At 34.9% G+C, this 21,714-nt stretch overlaps 3 protein-coding genes across 6 annotated transcripts; 1 reads left to right on the top strand and 2 right to left on the bottom strand.

Moving 5' to 3' along the window:
• Window positions 1-200: 200 nt before the first annotated feature.
• On the bottom strand, window positions 201-5,891 carry LOC116845336 (laccase-like). The gene is made up of 10 exons (XM_032817890.1): window positions 5,736-5,891; window positions 4,803-5,145; window positions 4,168-4,452; window positions 3,703-3,982; window positions 3,306-3,504; window positions 2,341-2,525; window positions 1,985-2,180; window positions 1,613-1,825; window positions 1,172-1,396; window positions 201-848 (listed from the first exon to the last, which is right to left on the bottom strand). Exons 1-10 carry the CDS (start codon window positions 5,782-5,784, stop codon window positions 688-690), a joined length of 2,136 nt encoding a protein of 711 aa, XP_032673781.1. The 5' UTR covers window positions 5,785-5,891; the 3' UTR covers window positions 201-687.
• Window positions 5,892-12,464: 6,573 nt separating this feature from the next.
• Window positions 12,465-14,780, top strand: LOC116845476 (lys-63-specific deubiquitinase BRCC36). Of its 3 annotated transcripts, none has more exons than XM_032818210.1 (7): window positions 12,465-12,773; window positions 13,141-13,269; window positions 13,365-13,569; window positions 13,775-13,863; window positions 14,043-14,153; window positions 14,242-14,344; window positions 14,499-14,780. In XM_032818210.1, exons 2-7 carry the CDS (start codon window positions 13,159-13,161, stop codon window positions 14,642-14,644), a joined length of 765 nt encoding a protein of 254 aa, XP_032674101.1. In that variant the 5' UTR covers window positions 12,465-12,773; window positions 13,141-13,158; the 3' UTR covers window positions 14,645-14,780. The 3 variants fall into 3 exon arrangements, with proteins under 3 accessions (XP_032674101.1, XP_032674121.1, XP_032674111.1); XM_032818230.1 differs by having other exon boundaries at window positions 12,465-12,901; XM_032818220.1 differs by having other exon boundaries at window positions 12,465-12,926.
• Window positions 14,781-15,280: 500 nt separating this feature from the next.
• LOC116845466 (kinase suppressor of Ras 2) lies at window positions 15,281-20,957 on the bottom strand. Of its 2 annotated transcripts, none has more exons than XM_032818189.1 (16): window positions 20,525-20,680; window positions 19,899-20,039; window positions 19,600-19,747; window positions 19,192-19,455; window positions 18,867-19,020; window positions 18,465-18,646; window positions 18,103-18,366; window positions 17,672-17,811; window positions 17,362-17,485; window positions 17,062-17,285; window positions 16,803-16,979; window positions 16,533-16,718; window positions 16,121-16,254; window positions 15,889-16,026; window positions 15,650-15,779; window positions 15,281-15,548 (listed from the first exon to the last, which is right to left on the bottom strand). In XM_032818189.1, the coding sequence occupies exons 1-16, from the start codon at window positions 20,678-20,680 to the stop codon at window positions 15,396-15,398; spliced, it is 2,715 nt and encodes a 904-aa protein (XP_032674080.1). In that variant the 3' UTR covers window positions 15,281-15,395. The 2 variants fall into 2 exon arrangements, with proteins under 2 accessions (XP_032674080.1, XP_032674090.1); XM_032818199.1 differs by having other exon boundaries at window positions 15,396-15,548; window positions 17,062-17,270; window positions 20,525-20,957.
• Between the last annotated feature and the right edge of the window lie 757 nt (window positions 20,958-21,714).

Here is a 21,714-nt window from a genome sequence, read left to right as displayed (position 1 = left end):
ACAATATTTCTTGTTGAATTGAGTAAGATATTTTGCTATGCACAAAAATAAAATTTATTTTATGTTAAAATCCAGTATTTACCTACTCGATTATCTTACAATATTACAGATAACAGGTTCATACTCGTTAACAATTACTAATTATTATAATATAAATCTCAAATTATTTGTATCAGGTACGGTGAATTGCAAAGTTAAGCTATAACTAAATCCTTCGCATAATATATTTGCTGAGTATATGTACAGATATAGTCAATAGAATAAAAGGTGCAATACTTTCACCTCGATGAGCTTTGACGATGATTAGGTATCGGTATCAGAGAAAAAATTGTTTTTTTAAGTAATTCTGAGGAGAAATAAATTTTCTTATCCTTATTATCTATTATTAAATTTTATTATCGAATTATCATAAAGTTCATCGAGATGAAAATATAACCTCTCTCTCGCCGATTGTAACATAACTTTACATTATAGATATATGACTTTAAGTTTACAATTTCGCTCTATTCGTACATCCCGTAAGAGAAAACACGTTTCCATATTCAGTATTCCATCTGACATATTGCTATACGGATATTCAGAGACATAACATAGTCTGAGATCTAGATTAAGCGGAGAAACGATTAATCCGAAATATAAAGTGACTCACATCACAGTAATTTTTTCTGAGGCAAGAGGACGAAAGTATCAACCGTAATAATTATGCTGAGTTATGTTTGGCATAAAATTCCCACACCGCGGAAAACCTCGCGGAACAGGTGGTACGTCGAATCGGTTTCCAACGCGAAATACGTTGCCCATACCCGTCGCCAGATGATAAATAAAGTGGCAGTGAAGTAGCCAATAACCTGAAAATAAGTAGTTGGTTGAAATTCGCCTGGCTGTTAAGTCAAACATGAAAATCAAATGTTTGAAATTTAAATTTTCTATCATTATTTTAATACAAACTATTTTTTTCGAACAGTCCATTTAATATTCTTCACTCGCGTTTTAATATTTCAGCCACTTTCAATTCGTAGCGCAAAAGTGTTTAAGATAATTGTATAGTGAAATAAATTTCTTAGGAACTTCCTTTAAACTACATATCTAAATGTTACCTTAATTGCATGCACAATTGAAAAAAGTATAGCAAGCTTTAAAGTCTTGAACTGTGATATAAAAAGATGCTCACCAGGATTATTCGCGCGGAAGCGTACAATTACGTAACCGTTATTTGGCACAGCTATAGTGTCTTTAAATGGTGCCAAGGATCTCCTTCTACGTATAAGGCCTCTTCTGTCCATTTCTTTTATTTCTTCTACTGTAACTCCGGTTCCATTGTTGGGCACGTCGGAGTACATGATATTAAAAGCATAGCCATGTAAATGAAACGGATGATGCAGTCCGCGTGCTCTGGCTAAAAGGAAAATGCAAAAATAATGCAACATCTTCCTAAGTAGCAGGAAAATCGGAAATGTTATTGTGTTGGAAGTATTTTTATTACGCTACCACAATTCAATCGCAACATCACGCAATTATAAGTGCGAAACTACAAAAGTACTCGGTGGTACAAACGTGTCTAAGTATTGGTGATTTTACCTTAAATAATAAACAGAATAAAAAGCGTGCTTACTTTCATCGACTATGATGAGTTCAACGATGCCGTTGTACGGAAGGTCTATGACGTGCGTACATATACATGGATCCCCGCAATTGTCCGGTTTGCCTGTACCATTGCAGATTATTTCAGGTGGTATATCTTCCAACTGCGAGAGTGGCGGCGAGGGCGGGAAACGCAATGAAATGTTGTTGACATATGAAAGCGTATGACGACCGCCAGGCGCAACTACAGTCACATAAGAACAAAAAAAAACGTTATTGAACTCGGTGTCGTAAAGCGCAAAATTTGACTTAGCACGATGCTCCATACACAATAAGGTTTGTCGATTAATCGAAACCTGGTTTTCCTCTCAAGCGCAATTCTGTTGAGCGGAGCAAATCTTACCTAGAAATTTATCGAAAGAGCTGGGTGCAAAGAGTTCCTCAATATCGTGCACGTAAAATCTAAACGGTAAATATATCTGCATGTGTGGTCTTCTCATATAAATATCCTCGTCAACTGGTTCCGCACTTCGTAAATTGCTGACACAAACTGCGTCATTTCTTGGTTGATTGCATTGAGAATTAAGTGGATTTAATACCTACAAAGACCATCATTAAAATATGAGAGAGAAAGAGAGAAAAAGATTTAAGTAATTAAACGAGATTAAACTGAATGGAGATAATCATTTGCGTGCAAATAATCATCTGCAATTTTTGTCTAAATTATTCACAAAGAGAGTTAAGTATATAAGCACTTACAATCCCTTCAGGGAGCGAAGAGTTGAAACTGGGCATAGGTGTCGCCGGTTGGTTTGATGCACCATCGTATTGGAGTATAGCTAGCTGTTGAATATTTCTGCTTTCGCACGGTGATACTGCACGAAGTTGAATCCAATACGAGGCAACTTTGTTGTTCGCGTTTATGATAAAGTCGTAACGTTCCCCTAAGAATCAAACATTTAATATCCTTTAGCTCACTACATGTCACATTTTAAAAACATTAATTTATTTGCAGGAAATTGCATCAATATCGCGGAATCAATCGTCATTTTCGAGGTAATTTTAGATAACGGCATTTATCTCAATAATCCATATCCGTGTACACCTGATATGCATTGTTCCTTATTTTCCAGCAAAATTATTAACATGGAGAAAAGTGCGGTCTACAGAGATTTGTGATAAAAAATTCATCAAACAAAGCTCATCTTATTGCCAGGAAAAATTTACGATAATTTTGTTGGCAACAAAATTCTCACGTAATTATTTCTCGTATATACGACCTGCTCGTGCCTATCTTTTTTACATATATATATATACACACACATATACATACATGCATAAACATTCAATAATGAAGATTTAATAATCAAGATTTAATAATAAAGATTTAATAATCAAGATTTTATAATCGAAATTATTTTTTACAAAATGAAACATCGAAATCAGATAAAGAAAAGTCCACGTAACTCAAACCCGAAAATCAAATGTAAAATTATCTTTATCCCGGAAATAATCCATCTCAGATCGAAAATGTTATTAATCTCGAGCGGAAAAAACATGATATTAAAGAAAGTGTTGAATCTGAAAAGTCGGCGAATCTAATAACATCCAGCATATTAGCGCTCTCGTGCATTGTGAATTATGAAAATGAATTATAAATTATGAACTATCAAATTAAAACGGACCGATTTACTTCAAACTTTGTATTTTATGCTCTGCCATACCTGAAACACTAACGATGGAATTCACTACGGTGGGTCTGACCGAAATGCCGTCTGCTGCTATGATAGTAAGATTATGTCCCTCGACGGTTAATATTGACGAACAGACCGTACAGAAGGTATTCACAAAGCGAAATCGGTAACGACGATTGCGTTCCACATGGAACACCTCGAGATCCGCGTCGGTAGTAAAATTCTTTTCCTGTTAATGAAAATATTATAATCTCTCTCTATAATACTTTGTGGGGCCAAAAAATATGTATAAACAATAATTGTCGTACATGAAAATTTAAATTACTTTCGTAAATTTTTTTAAGATTAGGATTGCCAAGAAAAAATCTTCAACCTCGAATTTCAAAAGAAGACGTCTCCGTAGAAAATCACAGAGAGACAAATTTACCTGATATCGTCCCTTGCCGTTAATTAGAATAGAATCCGGATCTTGATATCTCGGGAAAGGTTGTAGACGACGACCTGGTATTCGTGTCACACCTAACTCATGCATCCAGTCATTGATGATGATCCCATGGCGGGACAAGTCAAAATCATACAACTTGCTATGTACATCGTGTTTTGCTGGTTGACGTACAATCAATCTTCCAAAACAACCGTCTGTCTTTTGCAGTCCGGTGTGAGCGTGCCAGAAGTGAGTGCCCGCGTTGTCGGCATTAAATTGATATCTGATGAAAGAGTTTTATCAAAAAAAAAATACATACTTTGTATGTACACGTCAAATAATTGATTCGACTTTTAGTTAATTTGGCTCGATCGCAGTTTGTGCGTCAAAATTTGCACAACCCTGAGACTCAATTCTTTTCACCCGATCTTTTTCTTTTGTTAGTGCAATCACTTATTACGCAGTTACCTGAATGTAGTTTGTTCAGGAATCGGACATTGGGTAACATGGGCCGCACCGTCGTAATACTGCGAGTCCTTCTGGAATACCCCGTGCCAGTGAATCGTCAGTCCCTCGCCTTCTATTTTATTGAAAACATCGACTACGATTCTGTCGCCCTTGCAAACATCGATGGTAGGCCCAGGGATCATTCGATTCACTGATACAACTGCCCTTTCCACTCCGTCCATGGTCACGCACTGGCAATTGTTGCAAAAGGCGTTAGTTGCATTCGATTTGCAGAGATCGCAAGCTCTAAACAAACACAAGATATGTGTGAATAACGACAGGGCGTTCAGCTCACCTGAATATTTCAATTTACTTCATTAGAAAGAGGAGCAATCTAATGTCGTTCAATTGTTCCTCTTCCTGACGAAATGAATTGAAATATTCACGAAACTGTAGGAACAAATCCACAAAAATCGCGGCTCCAAATCGGAAGCTAAATTCAGCATTTCTCTACATCATGGAAGCCTCAAGTATCAATCACATCATCAAATATAATAATTAATAACTTGTTATCCTCATTTAATCAACAATTAATAAAACGTCTTTAAAGAAACTATTTTATAATAGTATATTTTAATATAGATATATTTACTCACTTGCTGAGTGTGGAGTAGTACTCTACTTCAAAGCGATAATAACATATCTTAGGTTTCTCACGATCGTCGCAGCTGCGCGCACATTCGAGAGGGCTGGACAGATTGGGGAGATCCGGTGTCGGATTTACTCTGATCGGGCAAAATTTTCTTATATTCTCTCTTTCGTCGTCGACTCCTCCGATTACCCGCGATTTTCGCAAAGATTCACTACCGATGCTAATATCTTCGGACGAGGTCAGATCATCGTACAAATCTTCGAACAAATCTTCAAATAAATCGTCGTCGTCAACCGAAGTTCCATCCTTCATCGAGATCGCATCTTGTAGGATTTGCGATCGCGCCTCTGCAATCAAAGCACCAAGACGTCGATCATGATCTTTGTGGGCTCATATTTGCCTTTTTATTCATTAACGAATTGAAAAGTGTCGACGCACACTTACGCACTATATACACTCGTGAATCTCGCGGACACAACGAGCCGCGATAAAAATTGCACCATTACACAAAATTAACAATACGATTACATTTCGTGTGTTCACAATAACGAAAGTCATAGATGCATGACAGATCCGTAGTTAAAAATTATCGTTTCACCGGCTCTTTTCGTTTATTTTACATTTCACGCCTCCTGTCTTTCCTTTCATCCGGTTTCACTTTTTTGTACTCACAACCCTTATAGAAATATCATACTAAGAATCATTGATAATTACTTATTATCCAGTATTTTTAATACTGAAAATAAGTAATTATCAATGATTCTTAGTATGATATTTCTATAAGGGAGAGAGAAGCAAACAACATTCAATATGAGATGATAATAAAACGATTCGGAAATGTTCGTTTAAATGATACGACTAATGACTTTGCAAAGAAAGCGTCTTACAAAATCGTAATGATAAGAGAGAGAATGCCTGAATTAATAAAGTACCTTACCGCAATAAATCAATATCGCACAGAAGACAGCCGAACGGAAGATGTACATTGTCGCGAAATGTGTGACGTTTGACGATGCATGTCACATTTAATATCGCTTTTATACATTTCTAAAGATGTGTATATACGCAGATCTTAAGCTTATACTCAGATCTTTAGATACACTCTGATAACACTCTGATAACACATTTCCGATAGGCGGTTTTGTCATTAAAATGTATTTTGAGATTGTGCATTGTGATTTCGTAGATCAAGCCGCTCCTGAGTGCGCAAGAGAGAGAGAGAGAGAGAGAGAGAAGGGGAAAAATAAAGGTGGTTAAACGATCTTACTTTTCGTATTAAGTCGGAACTTTATAAATATCGTTCTACGAAAACCTTCGCTCAATTATCTGCCCGCTCTACTCGCCTATAAACATATTAAGCAATTCACTTATCGAGCAGTTTTCTATACAATTCTTTCTTTACACACAATACCTTCCACACAATTTAATTGTTTACTCGCTTTATCTAATTTCCGTGTAATATATCACTTGTGTGAGTTAATCATTGCTGTTTCGAACTCCCGCGGCGTCCACAAATACAGTTCCGAACGCAATTATGTATCCCGGATATCCCTCTGATAAGTAAGTCCTCTTTTCGACGATAAGTGTATAACTGTTTAATTAAAAACAACTACTTCGAAGAAAATATGTCGATAATGTTTGAATACGGAAAAAATAGAACTGATCGCCGATAACATTGCGAATCATGAAAATAATATCGCACATCCCTTACACAGAGCGTCTATTTTAGTGTCCTGAAGTAATAAACTGTATCTGGACTGTAATTGGACACGCGATTATATTACTGTTTAAAAATTATTATATTCTCCGTATTTCTTCCAAGACAAAGCGCTTTTCTGCTATTGATTTCTTGTTAGAAGTCGACATGATCATTCCCCGCGAAATGATACTGCGATATCGAGGAATCAAAGATTTTCTTTTATCACTGCTGTGTCATGGTCCATATTCTATAACTATGGTCCATATTCTGAATTCCCTTTTATTGCTAAAAGCGCCTCTAAGAACACTTTGTAGACAATCAGAAACCTTAGAAGTCACACGCAAAAAAAGAACTAGCTTCCAGATCTAAAAAATAGCTGTGGCAGATAAGATGTGTCACTGAAATAGAGACAGCTAATGTCAATACTACCGAAGCTAAATTTATTCGCTGTTAAACTTAGACGCTACAGCGAGAAATATTAACTGTTAGAAATAAATGACTGTAACAAATGATTGTAGCTGCGGCAAACTTCTTTAATAGATGCATACGATAAGAAATTTAGGAATAACTGCCATTTTCTTAGCTACTTGAAATAATGTGCATTTTTAATGTCACCTAATATATTTGTATTTCATAGCGAATGCATCTTAGCTGTCATAGCCAATTCTTAACAGTGACAGCTAAACGATTAGCCTTTTGACTAAGTTTGAATCAGCTACCGCGGTTTAGCAGATATTACTAAATCATTTTTTTGCGTGCAGGAGCACTTTTAGCGAAAAAAGAGAGTTCAGAATATGGACCTATGTAAAGTAATGTGGTATTATCGTTGTTGCTCCTACATCTAAGGGTGTCAACAAACAATGTTATCAATTTAACCTCCATGTGACTAAAAATAATTCATGGAGCTCTGTCTGCTCGAAAAAATCCTCTTGTTAACAAATACTTGATAACCTCGTTTTCGTATACCTTATTGCGCATGTTACATGATAATTGATGCTATTTGCTTTATTTGATAAAAAAGAACGTTTATCTGTAAGCTGTAAGGTAACAGTTCGCATAATCGCTGATACAACATGAAGCATTGCGTTATGTGAACACGTGCCACAAATATCAACGAATAGCATGTGCAATTTATGGACGAAATTATCTCCTCACGTAATTGGCGATGTTTTAAATTCTAGTGAAATTACCTAGAAGTGATTTCACGCATGATTTAGTTTCGTAATCTAGTTTCTCGCAATATTTTATACTCGGAAACTTCGACAACATCTATGTACACCTCTGTGTACAATAAACACACATATCGCGTTAAATTGATTCCTAAATTTACACCACTGAAATTTGTATGTATTCTATGAAATAGATTTTCAGTTCTGTTCATAGTTCACAAAATCAATACTTTGACATTAACATACAATCGGTATTTCTTATTTTCCTTTCGAAAAATATGTACAGTGTCGTTATAGAATTCTTGCAGAGGAGCAACATAGCGAAGAACACTGCGTATCAAGATGTAATTACATTAATACTGAATAAGACGCAGTAAAGCATCCTAATAAGAACTATATTAAGAGCTGTCTGCAACTGGGGTGATAAATAACGTATTATTAAGCAAGGTCGTAATTAATTACACGGTTTAACACACACTTCAAGTGTATTATTTCAAAAACTCAGAAAAACTCAAATCTCAGAATCACTATGATATTTGGAAAACAAGCTTAAAGTGGATAACGGAATTAATATGAATTGCTGGAGTTTTGTTCCAAAACAAAGAATTTATGATTTACTAGAACAATATATACGCACGCTACGCGCGTGCCATATAGCTATTAAAAAACAATAAAAAATGTAAAATAAAAATTAATTAAATTAAAATATATTTTAATTAATTAATAATTATAGGGAGAGACAGGGAGAGACAGGGAGAGACAGGAAAAGACAGAGAAAGACAGGGAGAGACATATCTCTTCTGTATTTTTTTTCGTGACCTAACCAACGCGATGACAGCTATTTACCTGGTAATTTGACAAACGCAAACGACACAAAGCAAGCCGCAACTCACATGAAGTGAGCTAAGCGAGAGAACAATCAGCATCGCGAAAACGACAACAATTAAATCTCTTACATGCCTTTTTTTAGAGAGCATTATTAAAATAGTAATAACAGCGATGAAACGATTAACAATTAACGTTTCATTATCCATTGTGTCATTATAAAATAAATCAATATCAAACTAGCATAAATTACAAGTAGAAATACACAAAATCAAAATATCAATAACAAGACAATGTTTTATTGTTACATTAAATAACCATTGTGTAAACCTCACACGGAAAAAAATAATTTGCTGGCCCAGCAAATTTTCTGCTGGTCTAACAAAATCTTTTCGTTATTATATGGAGAGCAAAAAGATTTGCTAAGAATACTAATCACTGAATACTAAGAATACTAATCACTGAATACTAATTTGCTGAATATAATTTGCTGAATCTACAAATTATTTTGCTATAAGAACTATGATGGATTTATATAAGCAGTTGCAGTTTTGCTCTGATAGCAAATAAATTTGCTAAGGATATATTATTTTGCATCAATAGCAAATTAACGTGATTCTTGGGACAAATACATACTCAACAAATTTTTTCTATCTTGCCAACAAAACTATTTCTGCTCTGATAACGAATAATTTGTAAAATTAGTTACATCAACTAAATTTTTTTTATGTCACTACGAATATGCAGTAGCAACGACGATTTTGCTAAAAGAGTAAAATTATTTTTCTCCGTGCAACATTTCGTATTATCGAATTAATAGAAAGTTCTTCGAAAATTGAGAAATATCGACGAAACGTGATGGATGACAACTCAGATAGCACAGAGAATTCAAAAAGAACTCAATCGTATGTCATCAATTCTGAGTTCATTTTTAGATACAAAAAGAATTCTTTTCACTGAACTGAACTCTCAAGAATTCTTTTTACATCTGAAAATGAACTCAGAATTGGTAACATACGACTGAATTCTTCTTAATTTCTTTTTAATTTTCTATGCTGTCTGAGAGATCATGAAGTACACGATATGGAATTATAAATGATAAGATACATAATCAAAATAAATAATATAAATCAAAATAAATAATATTTTGATTATACATAATCAAAATAAATAAAGCCCTCAAACGCGCTTTTATATAACATTATGCGTTTTCAAGTTAAAAATTCAGAAAATTAAGAAAAAATAATGAAAAAATTACGTTACAACTATATATATATCTAATTAAAATATTAAAAAGGTTTCTCTGAAATTGAAATAATTGCCGTATGATTACTCGCCGTACGATAAATATCGGAAAAGAATAACCAGTGAACTATGAGATATACATAAATAAAATATCGGAAATAAAAGATTTTCTCATTATCACAATAAAATGATAATTGTTGTGTAAAACGAATTAACGTAATCCCAGGTAGCAAAGTGACGTCTAAAGACGTCATTAAGACGTTATTAAGACGTCTATGACGTTTTAATGACGTCTTTAGACGTCACCTTGCTACCTGGGATGTGACTATTATTAGTAATATATTCTGAAAGTTCGACGCAAATTAAACAAATAAAATTCCATATATGCAAAAAAATTTTTACGTACTTTCAGCACTCCCAATGATGATTTAAACATGAGATTTGGATTCGGCGAACCGAAATCGCGAAAACGGGGCGACTTCTCATCAGCACAAATCTTCAAAGAACGTTCTAAGGATGTTTTAAGGACATTCATACATTCTAAGAACGTTCCAGAACATTTTCTGAAGATTTTGTGCTGTCTGAGTTGTGAAATCCATTATTTCCGCGTTCCATCGCAAACCGTTTTTAGCCTCAGGGTGAAGTCCCATAGCACGTATTTTCGCATAACGCGTAACCGCGTAACCAATCACATCTTTCTATTATTTTAGAAGTTCCAACAGAAATACTAAACATCGCAATTTATTAGTTACGCACTTACGCGGTACGCGAAAATACATGCCATGGGACTTCAGCCTCATTGTCACAAACCTTTGCACCAGATTCTGCCAATTAAACGCTACGAACAAATAAAGGGTCTAATGGCTCCTGCACACAGGACGCAGTAATGCTTGCCGCGCGGTGAAAGTCCGCGCGACAGCCAATCAATATGTTGCTTTTCCGTAAGAGCTAGAAGGTTATTACAGAAAGCAACATATTGATTGGCTGTCGCGCGAACTTCCGCCGCGCGGCAAGCATTAACGCGTCCTGTGTGCAGGAGCCATAAGAGATTATTAGACTCCTTATTTTTGCATAACGTTATGGCTCCTGCACATAGGACGCGATAACGCTTGCCGCACGGCGGAAATCCGCGCGACAGCCAATCAATATGTTGCTTTTCCGTAAGAGCTAGAAGGTTATTACGGAAAGCAGCATATTGATTAACTGTCGCGCGAACTTCCGCCGCGCGGCAAGCATTAACGCGTCCTGTGTGCAGGAGCCATAAGAGATTATTAGACTCCTTATTTTTGCATAACGTTATGGCTCCTGCACATAGGACGCGATAACGCTTGCCGCACGGCGGAAATCCGCGCGACAGCCAATCAATATGTTGCTTTTCCGTAAGAGCTAGAAGGTTATTACGGAAAGCAGCATATTGATTAACTGTCGCGCGAACTTCCGCCGTGCGACAGCCAGTCAATATTGTGTTTTTCCGTAAGAGCTAGAAGGTTATTACGGAAAGCAGCATATTGATTGGCTGTCGCGCGAACTTCCGCCGCGCAGCAAGCATTACCGCGTCCTGTGTGCAGGAGCCATTATGCAGGATCACACCGTGTCCGAGTCCGACGTACGACGTCCGATATCCAATAAAAGAATAGCTTTCCAATAGAGAATTGAATTCTATATTAGAAAACTATTTTCCTATTGGATATATGACGTCGTACGTCGGACATCAGACACGGTATGAATCCTGCATTAGTTCTGAAGTCTCCGCTATGTGCCGCCACTTTTTTGAACGACATAAGTTCGTTCGTACCTGATGTTCTCAGGGCTATAAATAATTTCGTGAAGGATTCTAACTTCAGTACTTAGCAACTCTAACGATTCAGAGGCGTATAAACAACTGGCTAATAAGACATAGGAGCTGCCCTTGGCCAATTTAACAAGAAGAAGAAGAAGAAAACATAAGTTCGTCACGCACACTTTCATGCTGAAAGCATTATTCTTTCTTCCATATGTAACGAGTGAGAAAAATAGAATGATGCTTTTAGTACGAAAGCGTGCAAAACGAACTTAGCCATAGAGTTTCTCTAGTCGGAGTTAGAACATAGTATAATGATGTGATATGAGTGGAAGTGAAAGGAAAACTTTAATAGGAGTGAGAAAGAAGTTCTAATAAGTGTGAAATGACAGATTGCAATTTCTCTATCATTCACACTCTTTTCCTCCCTACCAATGGTTGACGTGTTCATGCAGGATTCACGTTGCATGTGACGTCTGACAATCGATATCCAGTAGAGTTTGTTTATTTGAGTTTTTAGCTAACAACATATTTGTCTCTAGGAAAATAATTCTCCTATTGAATATAGGACGTTGTATGTACATCGGGCGGAATACTGCATTCAACAGAGAAAGCTACTTTACAACTGTTATAAAATTCGTGAATCTGATTGGTGTATGCTCTTAGATTCAATCGAAATCAAGAGAATATACCAATCAGATGTACCATCAGAATCTTACAATGGTTGTAAAGCAACTTCGCTGCTGAACGCAGCTTTTATGAATTTTGCATAAAGGCTTTATGACGGCCGTAATCCGTTAACTTATTACCAGAACTGTGAAAATTTGACCAATCATAATCAAATTAAAGAAGAATAATCGACTATGATTGGTCAATTTTTTATGGTTCCGGCATAAGTTAACGGATTACGACCATCATAAATCAGCCTTTAACTTTTGACTTCTGCACACAAGACGCACGAATGCCTGCCGCGCGACAAGAAGCGCGATGCAGTGATAAAATTGCAACTTTTATGGAAAAATGGCACATTGTTTGACTACCGCGTTGCTTCTTGCTGCACATTTCCGTGTCTTGTGTGCAGGAACCATTTGATTTGAGGAATTCTAGAACGAGGAATTAAAATTGCGGAATATGATCAAATAATGGATCGGACACGTTTTATCAAGTAGTACCACTCATGCACATATGCATCCTTGAAATTAATGAAATTGAGATCGCTCAGTCTTGTAATACTGTTTAGTGGATCAAACGGTAGAGGTAATACAGGTTACACGTAAAATATTTGCGACAATATATTTACAGTATAAATGATTTGCAATGTGATATTCAACATCAGTCAAGTTGACCGAATTGGTGTACTAGGATCAAATAATCGACTGATATAGGTTATGATTTATCCCAATCAATTGTGTATGTGTGGATAATATATAATGTGACCATTCATAATAATACGTTTCACATTTCGTAATATAATTCAAACTTAATAGCTCAAGATGCAATGACTAAGATTATTAATTTATTATTTACTCTTGTTTCTACTATTTACTTTTTAGCTGATATAAGGTGTGATATTAGGAGCATTTTAATTGTAATTTACTAATTCATATTGATGTTATTTTCATAGGAATAATATTTTTAAACAATGGATACTCCCTTACAAAAAGTGGAGTTACAAGCAGATGTCTACATGGTCTGTTTGCAACATGCTTTGTCAACAGAAAACTTTGAAGTGATGGGTTTACTCATTGGCAATGTATATTAATCAAATTAATATTTTATACTTTATTGTACTTATTATTTTTTATGCAATTGCTGAGACAACCAAGATATTAATTATTGCTATTTTAGTTTGCACATGGAGTAGCAAAAATATCAGCTGTTATCATTTTACGACGACTAGATAAAAAGAAAGATAGAGTGGAAATTTCATCAGAACAATTATTAAAAGCTGCTATTGAGGCTGAACGATTAACAGCAGAATTAAAACGTCCTATGCGTGTGCTTGGTTGGTATCATTCGCATCCACATATTACAGTTTGGCCATCACATGTAGGTATGTATTAGCAATTTTTTTTTTATAATTGAAATTCAATTATATATTAATAACATTCTTCCTGCTTCTATATAAGAAATGTGCGTATATTAGGGGAAATGTAATATATAAAACATACAAGTAATATATAATCTACTTGTATGTGTGTAACTATATATTATATTAAAATAATTCTTTTATTATATATCAAATTGTGTTTTTGCAGATGTCAGAACTCAAGCCAATTATCAGACCATGGATCACAGTTTTGTAGGCTTAATCTTTTCAGTATTTTCCGAAAGCAAAGATTCAAAAGTACATATATTTACTTACTTTACTTATCTTAATATTTGCGTCAACATATAAAATGTGGTTTTAACAGTTTATAGTCACTGAAGTGGATTATGCCTCTGAAATAGAAATTCATTTCATCTATCTAAATTACTATTATTAATAATTTAAATGTTAAAAATTTTCTCTTTTTTCTCTTACAGGAACATGAAATCTTTCTAACTTGTTTTCAATCAAGCATGGTTATGGGTGAAGCCACAGAAATACCATTAGAGATAGTACATACTCAGCAGATTTCAGATAGATGTTTAAAGGTAAAGTTTAAATTTTTGATACTATGAATGAAAATTTAATGGAATGACGAGAGAACTGTCTTTTGTCTAAAATTAAATATTGTTATAGACAATGACAGACTTGTCAAAAATATTGGCTCAAGAAGAAGAAGATATAGCTGAGACATGTAAGGACCATCCAGATGTTCTTGCAACTATTCACAACAATGCTGGTATGTATTATTTTCTATACTGATTGTTTACATTATAAAACAAAGAAGTGTGATGTTGATAGATTGAAACAATAAATCACTTAAACGTTCGTTAATTAATTATTATTAGTATGATAAGTAATAAATCTTTAAATATAATTCTCTTTATTTATAGTCAGAACACGTGCGTTGATTCACATAACAGACATTATCACAAAGCCCTTGATACAAACATTTGAAGAAAGGATAGCATTGAATAAATTGCGTGCTGCCCATCTCCGAAGTAAATTGGAAGAATTACGAAAAATGTACAACGGATGAAAACTTTTTCAGCAATTCCATTCGTGATGAAGCGAGTTTTCTGATAAGAGAGAGTTGTTAAATAATATAAATAATAATTTCAAATAAAAAAATTAAATATTTACTGGATTAATAAAGTGAGTTATGTACTTCTGAATAGTTTAGTATCATTTATTTCATATACTACTTAATATTAAGAGATTTTTGACAGTCAGTGACAATGAAATATAAACTTTTTATGTTACTATTAAAATAAGAAATATTTTCATTGTACTGATAGCAGTACAATATATTAATGAAACTTTTGTTATATGCTATATACATATATTTGTATATTCATCTATTTTGAATAAGGAAAAATTAAAATGTCAAAATATTGTTTAATATCCATCTTAAGTCCAACCAATATTTTTTTTTAAAACGTGCACTGAAGAACTACTTTATAGCATTGTATATAAAAGATACTTATGATTGTTTTATATTTGGAGTTTAAATATAAATTATAAATATGCCTATTCTCCTGAACGTTTAGTATTGTAACTATTTACAATAAACAATACATATTCATTTACAATCCATTAATGATATTAAACAATTATTATATTAACTTCGATATTCTCTCATTGCACATTTTAATAAATTAATAATATAAACGAATAAACCTTTTAGTGACTTTTATTTTACTTCTCACGAACAAAGACCTGGCAATAATTGCACAGTTCTATATTTACACTACGAGAACAACAGCGTATTTAAATAGACTTAAATGTATTCAAAACACAGATTCCGCAGAACGAGAAAGATGTATAGGATGAGAGGGACTACGTGCTAACCTTTTGCGAGGCAGCTTTTCAAGTGTACTTAACAGCTTTGCAAAGTCAGGACGATTTTCTGCGTGGTATGACCAACAGTGCATCAAAATGTCCTGTAAAGAAATTATCAAATTGGAATAGCACATTTATGAGTAGCAGATAAAATTTAAGATGTTAATATGTTTGATATCGTATAGATATGTATATATTATACCTTTACATCACGAGAAGCTTGCAAATTTGCCAAAGTTTGTTTCATTCCTTTCCCGACTTGCCATATTATAGCTTCGGGAGGTTGTCCTTTAAAGGGCCATTCTCCGCATAATAACTCGTACCAGACAGTCCTATCATAAAATGTACTCTTTTTGATCCTTCATCCTTATATTACATAACTTTATAATCCTTACAATCTATACTTGCAGTTATATAATTAAATATCAGAAAATTACTAACCCAAATGCATATACATCAGAAGCAGCTGTAAATGACAATTCTTCTTGATCCCGATTTTGTTGTGGCCTCAGTCGTCGAACGATTTCGGGCGCTAAGTAACATAACCAACCAGGTGGTATGCTCAGTCCATCTCCTTTCCTAGATATATATAAGATATGTGTGTGTATACAAAATGACCATTAAATGTATAACTTAATAAGATTTAATTGTATTCCATAGAACATAAACTCACCTATTTCCGTAGCACAATTTGGTAACACTAAACAAACCAAAATCTGTTATTACAACTTTTCCATTTTCTAAAAATATATTTTTACTCTTAAGATCTTTGTGCACTATTCCACGAGCATGAAGATATCCCATACCCTATAAGATAAAATTATTATTTAATATATACAAAATTACATAAAAAAAAGAGATATTTTTATATCCTCTATATTATGTCCTTATATATTTTTTTTATTTATAGTATCTTTTATATTTATTATATTTTATTTTATTGTATTCTTATATATTTTTTTTTATATTTTGTATTTAATATTTGATATTTATAATTTATAATTTCGTGTTCACGTAAATGTAACCTAAATATATGTATATATAATTAAACTAATAATTTAAAATATTACTAGTACAGATCATACCTGAGAAATCTGTTGAGCGATAATAGTAGTTTTATTCATATTAAATTTGTCCTTTCGTAAATGAATATGAGTATAAAGTGTCATGCCTTTACTCATGCTAGTTACTATAGCCAATCGAGGAGGTTTCATACAAGCTCCCATAAATAAAACTAGATTTTCATGTCGAGTTTTTCGGAATGTGGCTACCTATAATAATTAAAATAAAAAGATATATATATCATAAAGTTTCAAGTACTTGAGTATCCAGCCAGGATATTGATATATTCTTACCTCTAATTTGAATGCTTCTAATGTCTTATCATCATCCAAGTAATAATCCATATTCAAGACTTTAATTGCAACATCTCCATGCCAATTGCCTCTGTATACGGTACCAAATCTTCCCGTGCCAATCGGCTCGCCAATCTTCAATTCGTCATATGGAATGTCCCACTCCCGCATCGACAACTGCAGTGCAGGATGTCAAATGAAATATATTTCCCCACGCAAGTTCATCCTTCCGCCATAATTAGCAGGATATAATACATACACTGTTTTGCCGAGGCCAACGACCATCTCCGGGTTCGCCGTCGGAAACTTGAGAATCCTGAGAATCAACTCTCACCGGTGTCCTTTCTGAATCTGTGCTAACACTACCAGATCCTGAAACACTTACTGTTCTCTCGCTATCACTCGACATTGTTGTACCTTCGAGTTTGTGCGTCTCCAGTGTCACTCCTTTTTCATTCAGTACGACGTCTGTAAGCAGGATAACTGATTTGGCTTCATACACCGAAAAAGTTTAATCATAACATGTAATGATATGTAAATATAAAATGTTTCTCCTTACCTGGGAAATGAAACTGCTGTTTGACAGGAGCCTGTGGAGTCTGGCTAGTATTGGCAGGTAGTAATGCTGGACTAGAAGGCGTTGAGCTATTACAGCTCGAAGTATTTGAACTAGAATCTGCGCCCTAGTAAACACAATAAAGAATCATTATTACAAAGATCATATTATATAGATTTTACACATGATTAATAGTAAACATCAATAATTGTAATTATCTGTACTAGTCTAGCATATAAAATACCACAACTCACACATTCCTTTGTGGATTTAAGACATATTCGTACAAGTATGCAAACAAGTTATAACATACCTGAAAAGGTATGTTCATAGAAGAGTGTGGATGTGACCGTTTCCGATCTCTTCGATTTAAAGAAGCTAATAAATTTGAATTATGGTGATTTGGAGATGTTATACCAGGCTTGCTTAATATTGGAGAAGCATTTATCATACCTGTGAATTATTTAACCAAAATAAGAAAGATGCCAGAAAGAGCCAATGAGAAAGCCGGCTATTAGATATCGGGCACGATAATTTTAAACTAACAGTGGGGGGAGGATAATAAAATTGCTTATTTTTTGTTATAATTACTGGACGAAATAAAACATCACACTTGACAATTCGCAAGTATATTCTTTAAATTTATACTTATTAAGCATAATTGAAAAAAAAATATATAGAGAGAAACGTGTAATCACATGTTGTGTAATCATTAGAATCGCAGCGAGCATCGTCTATACGTACCGTCAGCTTGTACAGTTCGTTTAAACTCGTCAAAGAGTTCCTGAGGTAGGCCACATGAGGGAGGTACTTTAGATTCACAATCTCGGTGGCATTTATATTTACACTCCTTGCATTTTAAACCAGTGCCTATGAACATTTGCTTCTCGCAGTAGTCACATGTTGTCATCATCTTAAAAGTTTTGGTAAAGCGGTGAGCAATTATATGACCCATGCCGCGGGTCACAGTCGGAGTACGTGGAGATTTTGGCACTTGTAGACTTGTTACTGAAAAATAGAAAAGAAAAAGATAGGAGAGAAACTATATTATATCGAAACGTTTCGCGTAATATAACGCTAAAATATAACTTCTCTTTTCAACACACCTGTTCCCTTAAAGCTGTTGTCATCACTTTCTGCACTAGAGTAAGGTGGTGATTTAACAGGACTATTACTGTTTGGCAAGAGACTTTCTCCTACAAAATCTGTTGTATTATAGCATGAACCTGGTTCCGTTGGTAAACGATTTCTTCTTCCTATGGCGCCAACGTGAGACTCATTTCCACAACTAAAAATATAATACAATAATGTTTAAGTATCAAATATCATTCAAGTATCAAATATCAAGTATCATTCATATTACATTACAAATATTTTATTAAAATCAAGTATATAAAAATATCATGTACCATACATACAAAACACTGATATATAATTTATTAAATTAGTACAAAACAGATTACATTAAATTATATAAAGATTGCGCAGTTAGTTATTCTAAATATTACCTAGACGTTGCATCTCCATTTTCAAGACGATCTGCTAATTGCGATTCGTGAGATTTTGACTTAGTTAATGGGAACGCTTCGGGTTGTGGCATGCTATTTTGCACACCAATCTGATGTTTCTTGCACGGTGGAGGAGTTGTTGGACATTTAATTCCTATAAACAAAATAGCAAATTATAATCTGTATAAGAGATACGTCGCTAATGTTCCAATATTAAATATTTGAGGCACGTTGTATTTGTAGGTATATATTTTCAGTAAAATTCCTTTGATTGTGCCAGGAAGAGAAATTATATCTATAGAGAAACATCTTTGTGGATACTTACCATATCCTTGCCTTGATAATAGTGGGGTACAGGGAGGACTAGTTGACGTCAAAGATGATACAGAAGAAGCTTGCGCTAATATATCACTGTTTAAATTGTTGTTATTATGATGATATGGAATGCTATCTTCTGATGGAACGGAACACCGTGTAGTACGAGATCGAATCGGCCTAGGGGAGGCCCCCGTACGTAACTGATGTCTGTCCCAAGAATCCCAGTATAAATTCATATCGTTATTTTCCATATCTCCTCTCACAAGAACATCTAAGGAAAACGCAAAACAAAAAGAGGTGTAACGCTACTTGCTTATAACCATGTACAATTGCAATTCTAACATAATCGTACATAACCATGTACAATTGCAATTCTAAAATAGCTAAAGTGATTAAAATGAGGCTGATTAGTCACCTATGTATCTTCGTAAATTATGTAATGCTCTGCACAGTCTACGAAGTTCTTCCTCATATCTTACATTATTTTCACCTAACATACTGCTCAACTCATGCTCAGACTTCTCTTTCAGGGCCTCAAGGGAATTAGCTTTGGAACAAACAATCTAAAATATTGCAATACACATTTATATAAAAGAAGAATATTTAGACTTGATTGTATTACTAAAAATTTAAATCAAAGTAAAGCATACTGATCTCGTGCAGAAAATAAAAGTAAATCATAAACAGTTTACTCGCGTCTCTGTGTATCATTACCTGGATTGATTCTGGGGCGAGACCGACAACTCGCAACCATTGTTGTAATGATGGATATTGTCTCATTTCAGCTGGTAATGAGTCTGCAGCCAATTTGGCTTTTGTTACAAGTTGTTTAGCATACAACTTTATTAGTTTCCCCTATGAATCAATATTTAAAATACAAATAGATTTTACTATATGCTGCAGTTGTGTGTGTATTACACACTGTACAAATCCCATATGACTTATAAAATATACATAATTTCTATTATGTACATGTGTGTGTGTATTGATTTTTTAATAATATACCAAACTTCTCAAGCATAGACTGAGAAAAATTCGGGGAAGACGAAAGCAAGTTCTAACAACCTGTGCGACTAATTACAAAACACGATGAGATAAAATTTCATCACGTTCTCACCGAACCATGACCATCCCGAAGTCGTGAAAATGTCAAGGAGTAAGTATAGCATGGAATAACACAGATTGATAATTTGACGTATCGCGGAAACAACAAATAGCACCGCGGACCGTGCCGACGGACGATGATCATTGAGCACGACGGGTCCCTTTTAATTTTCGAGTCGCGCGCAGACCATCATCGAGGAGTCAAAGTCGAAGTCGAGGAGCTAAAGCGTCGTTACCTCGAGCGTTCTTATCTCCTGCTGGGTGAGTTCTGCGCTGGTAGAGCATTGAGTCCGCAAGCCCTCCAGTCGATCAGCGGAGATGTCGATCATGGACTGCACGACGTCCAGAGCACGTCGGATCTCCTGCTCGGTCGCATCTTCGCCGTCCGCCATCCCTCGTCGTGCGCCAACGATCGCCGGCTCCTCCAGCGAGTCACGAGCCTCGTATTACTTGACGGGCATAATGCCGCACCGCACTGGGGCTCCCTTATCACTGGTCCTCCGAGTAACCAAACCACTTATCAACATTGACAACCATCTTGGCCGCCTATCGCATTCGTGACGTCAATCGTTGTGCTGCCCGGCGATCCGCTCCCAGACCTCACGGTGGGTTCACACCGTGCCCTAATCGTTACCTCGAGCTGATGACACTTCAACCGATGACCAATCTGAGCTACTGCCGCACAAACCCTAGACCAATCTAAAGTATACAATTTTAGACAACCATATTCTCTCTAGCTTTAGAACGGAGCATTGACACCTATGAAACGCTACTAACATCGACTAGATAGTATTAACGATCGTCGATATGGCCAAAAATGTACATACCTACAAAGCAAGACTGAAGGTAACCGAAAGATGTAGACATTGTCAGTTGTTTTTTGCCTAGAAAACTGCAGTTTTGCAAAAATATTGACGAAGCACTTATATTCGTGGGCGATATCATTACTATTTAAATGAAGGATAATTATGGAGAGAAGTAAATTTGATAGAAATATAGTGTTACTGCGCCGTGTAAATGCTACAAAACACACATTTAGGTAATAATAAATCGTAAAATTGACATACACTGCATTATAACTTCAAATATCAGCAATCAAATATCAGCAATGAATTTTTGTAATACTGTCGATTTTATAGAATCTCGTTGATGAATACGATTAAGGTAATAATGCAGCTTGCCAAGGCAACGGTACGTCACGAGCATTCTGTCTCTTTTCCTGCAAACTCTCTGACATTGTCGAGTTTCTGCGGTATACACGATAAACTGTAACTCTGGAACTACCACCATCACAGTCATTAAATGACGTGCAAAGAATATAATTTAAATGGCACTCATGATTTATAGGAATTATACAAAAAGGCCATTATCATAAAAATCACGTCACACCAAACGATAAGAAGCTAATCGACATACCGTTATATAT

The sequence above is a fragment of the Odontomachus brunneus genome, unplaced genomic scaffold (assembly GCF_010583005.1).
Source record: "Odontomachus brunneus isolate Ranch 3 - 2012 unplaced genomic scaffold, Obru_v1 Obru_scaffold_004, whole genome shotgun sequence".
NCBI lineage: Eukaryota > Metazoa > Arthropoda > Insecta > Hymenoptera > Formicidae > Odontomachus > Odontomachus brunneus.
This window is presented reverse-complemented; position numbering and strand designations above follow the sequence as displayed.

Coding starts and splice junctions, on each gene's coding strand:
- LOC116845476 (XM_032818210.1), top strand. CDS start 13,159: ATGGATACTCCCTTACAAAAAGTGGAGTTACAAGCAGATGTCTACATG. Junction 13,270..13,364: donor TGGGTTTACTCATTGGCAAT/GTATATTAATCA, acceptor TTGCTATTTTAG/TTTGCACATGGAGTAGCAAA. Junction 13,864..14,042: donor CCGAAAGCAAAGATTCAAAA/GTACATATATTT, acceptor TTTCTCTTACAG/GAACATGAAATCTTTCTAAC.
- LOC116845336 (XM_032817890.1), bottom strand. CDS start 5,784: ATGTACATCTTCCGTTCGGCTGTCTTCTGTGCGATATTGATTTATTGC. Junction 5,146..5,735: donor TGCGATATTGATTTATTGCG/GTAAGGTACTTT, acceptor CTTTGATTGCAG/AGGCGCGATCGCAAATCCTA. Junction 849..1,171: donor CTTCCGCGCGAATAATCCTG/GTGAGCATCTTT, acceptor ACTTATTTTCAG/GTTATTGGCTACTTCACTGC.
- LOC116845466 (XM_032818189.1), bottom strand. CDS start 20,680: ATGGCGGACGGCGAAGATGCGACCGAGCAGGAGATCCGACGTGCTCTG. Junction 19,456..19,599: donor TAATTTACGAAGATACATAG/GTGACTAATCAG, acceptor CGTTTTCCTTAG/ATGTTCTTGTGAGAGGAGAT. Junction 16,719..16,802: donor TAGAAGCATTCAAATTAGAG/GTAAGAATATAT, acceptor TAATTATTATAG/GTAGCCACATTCCGAAAAAC.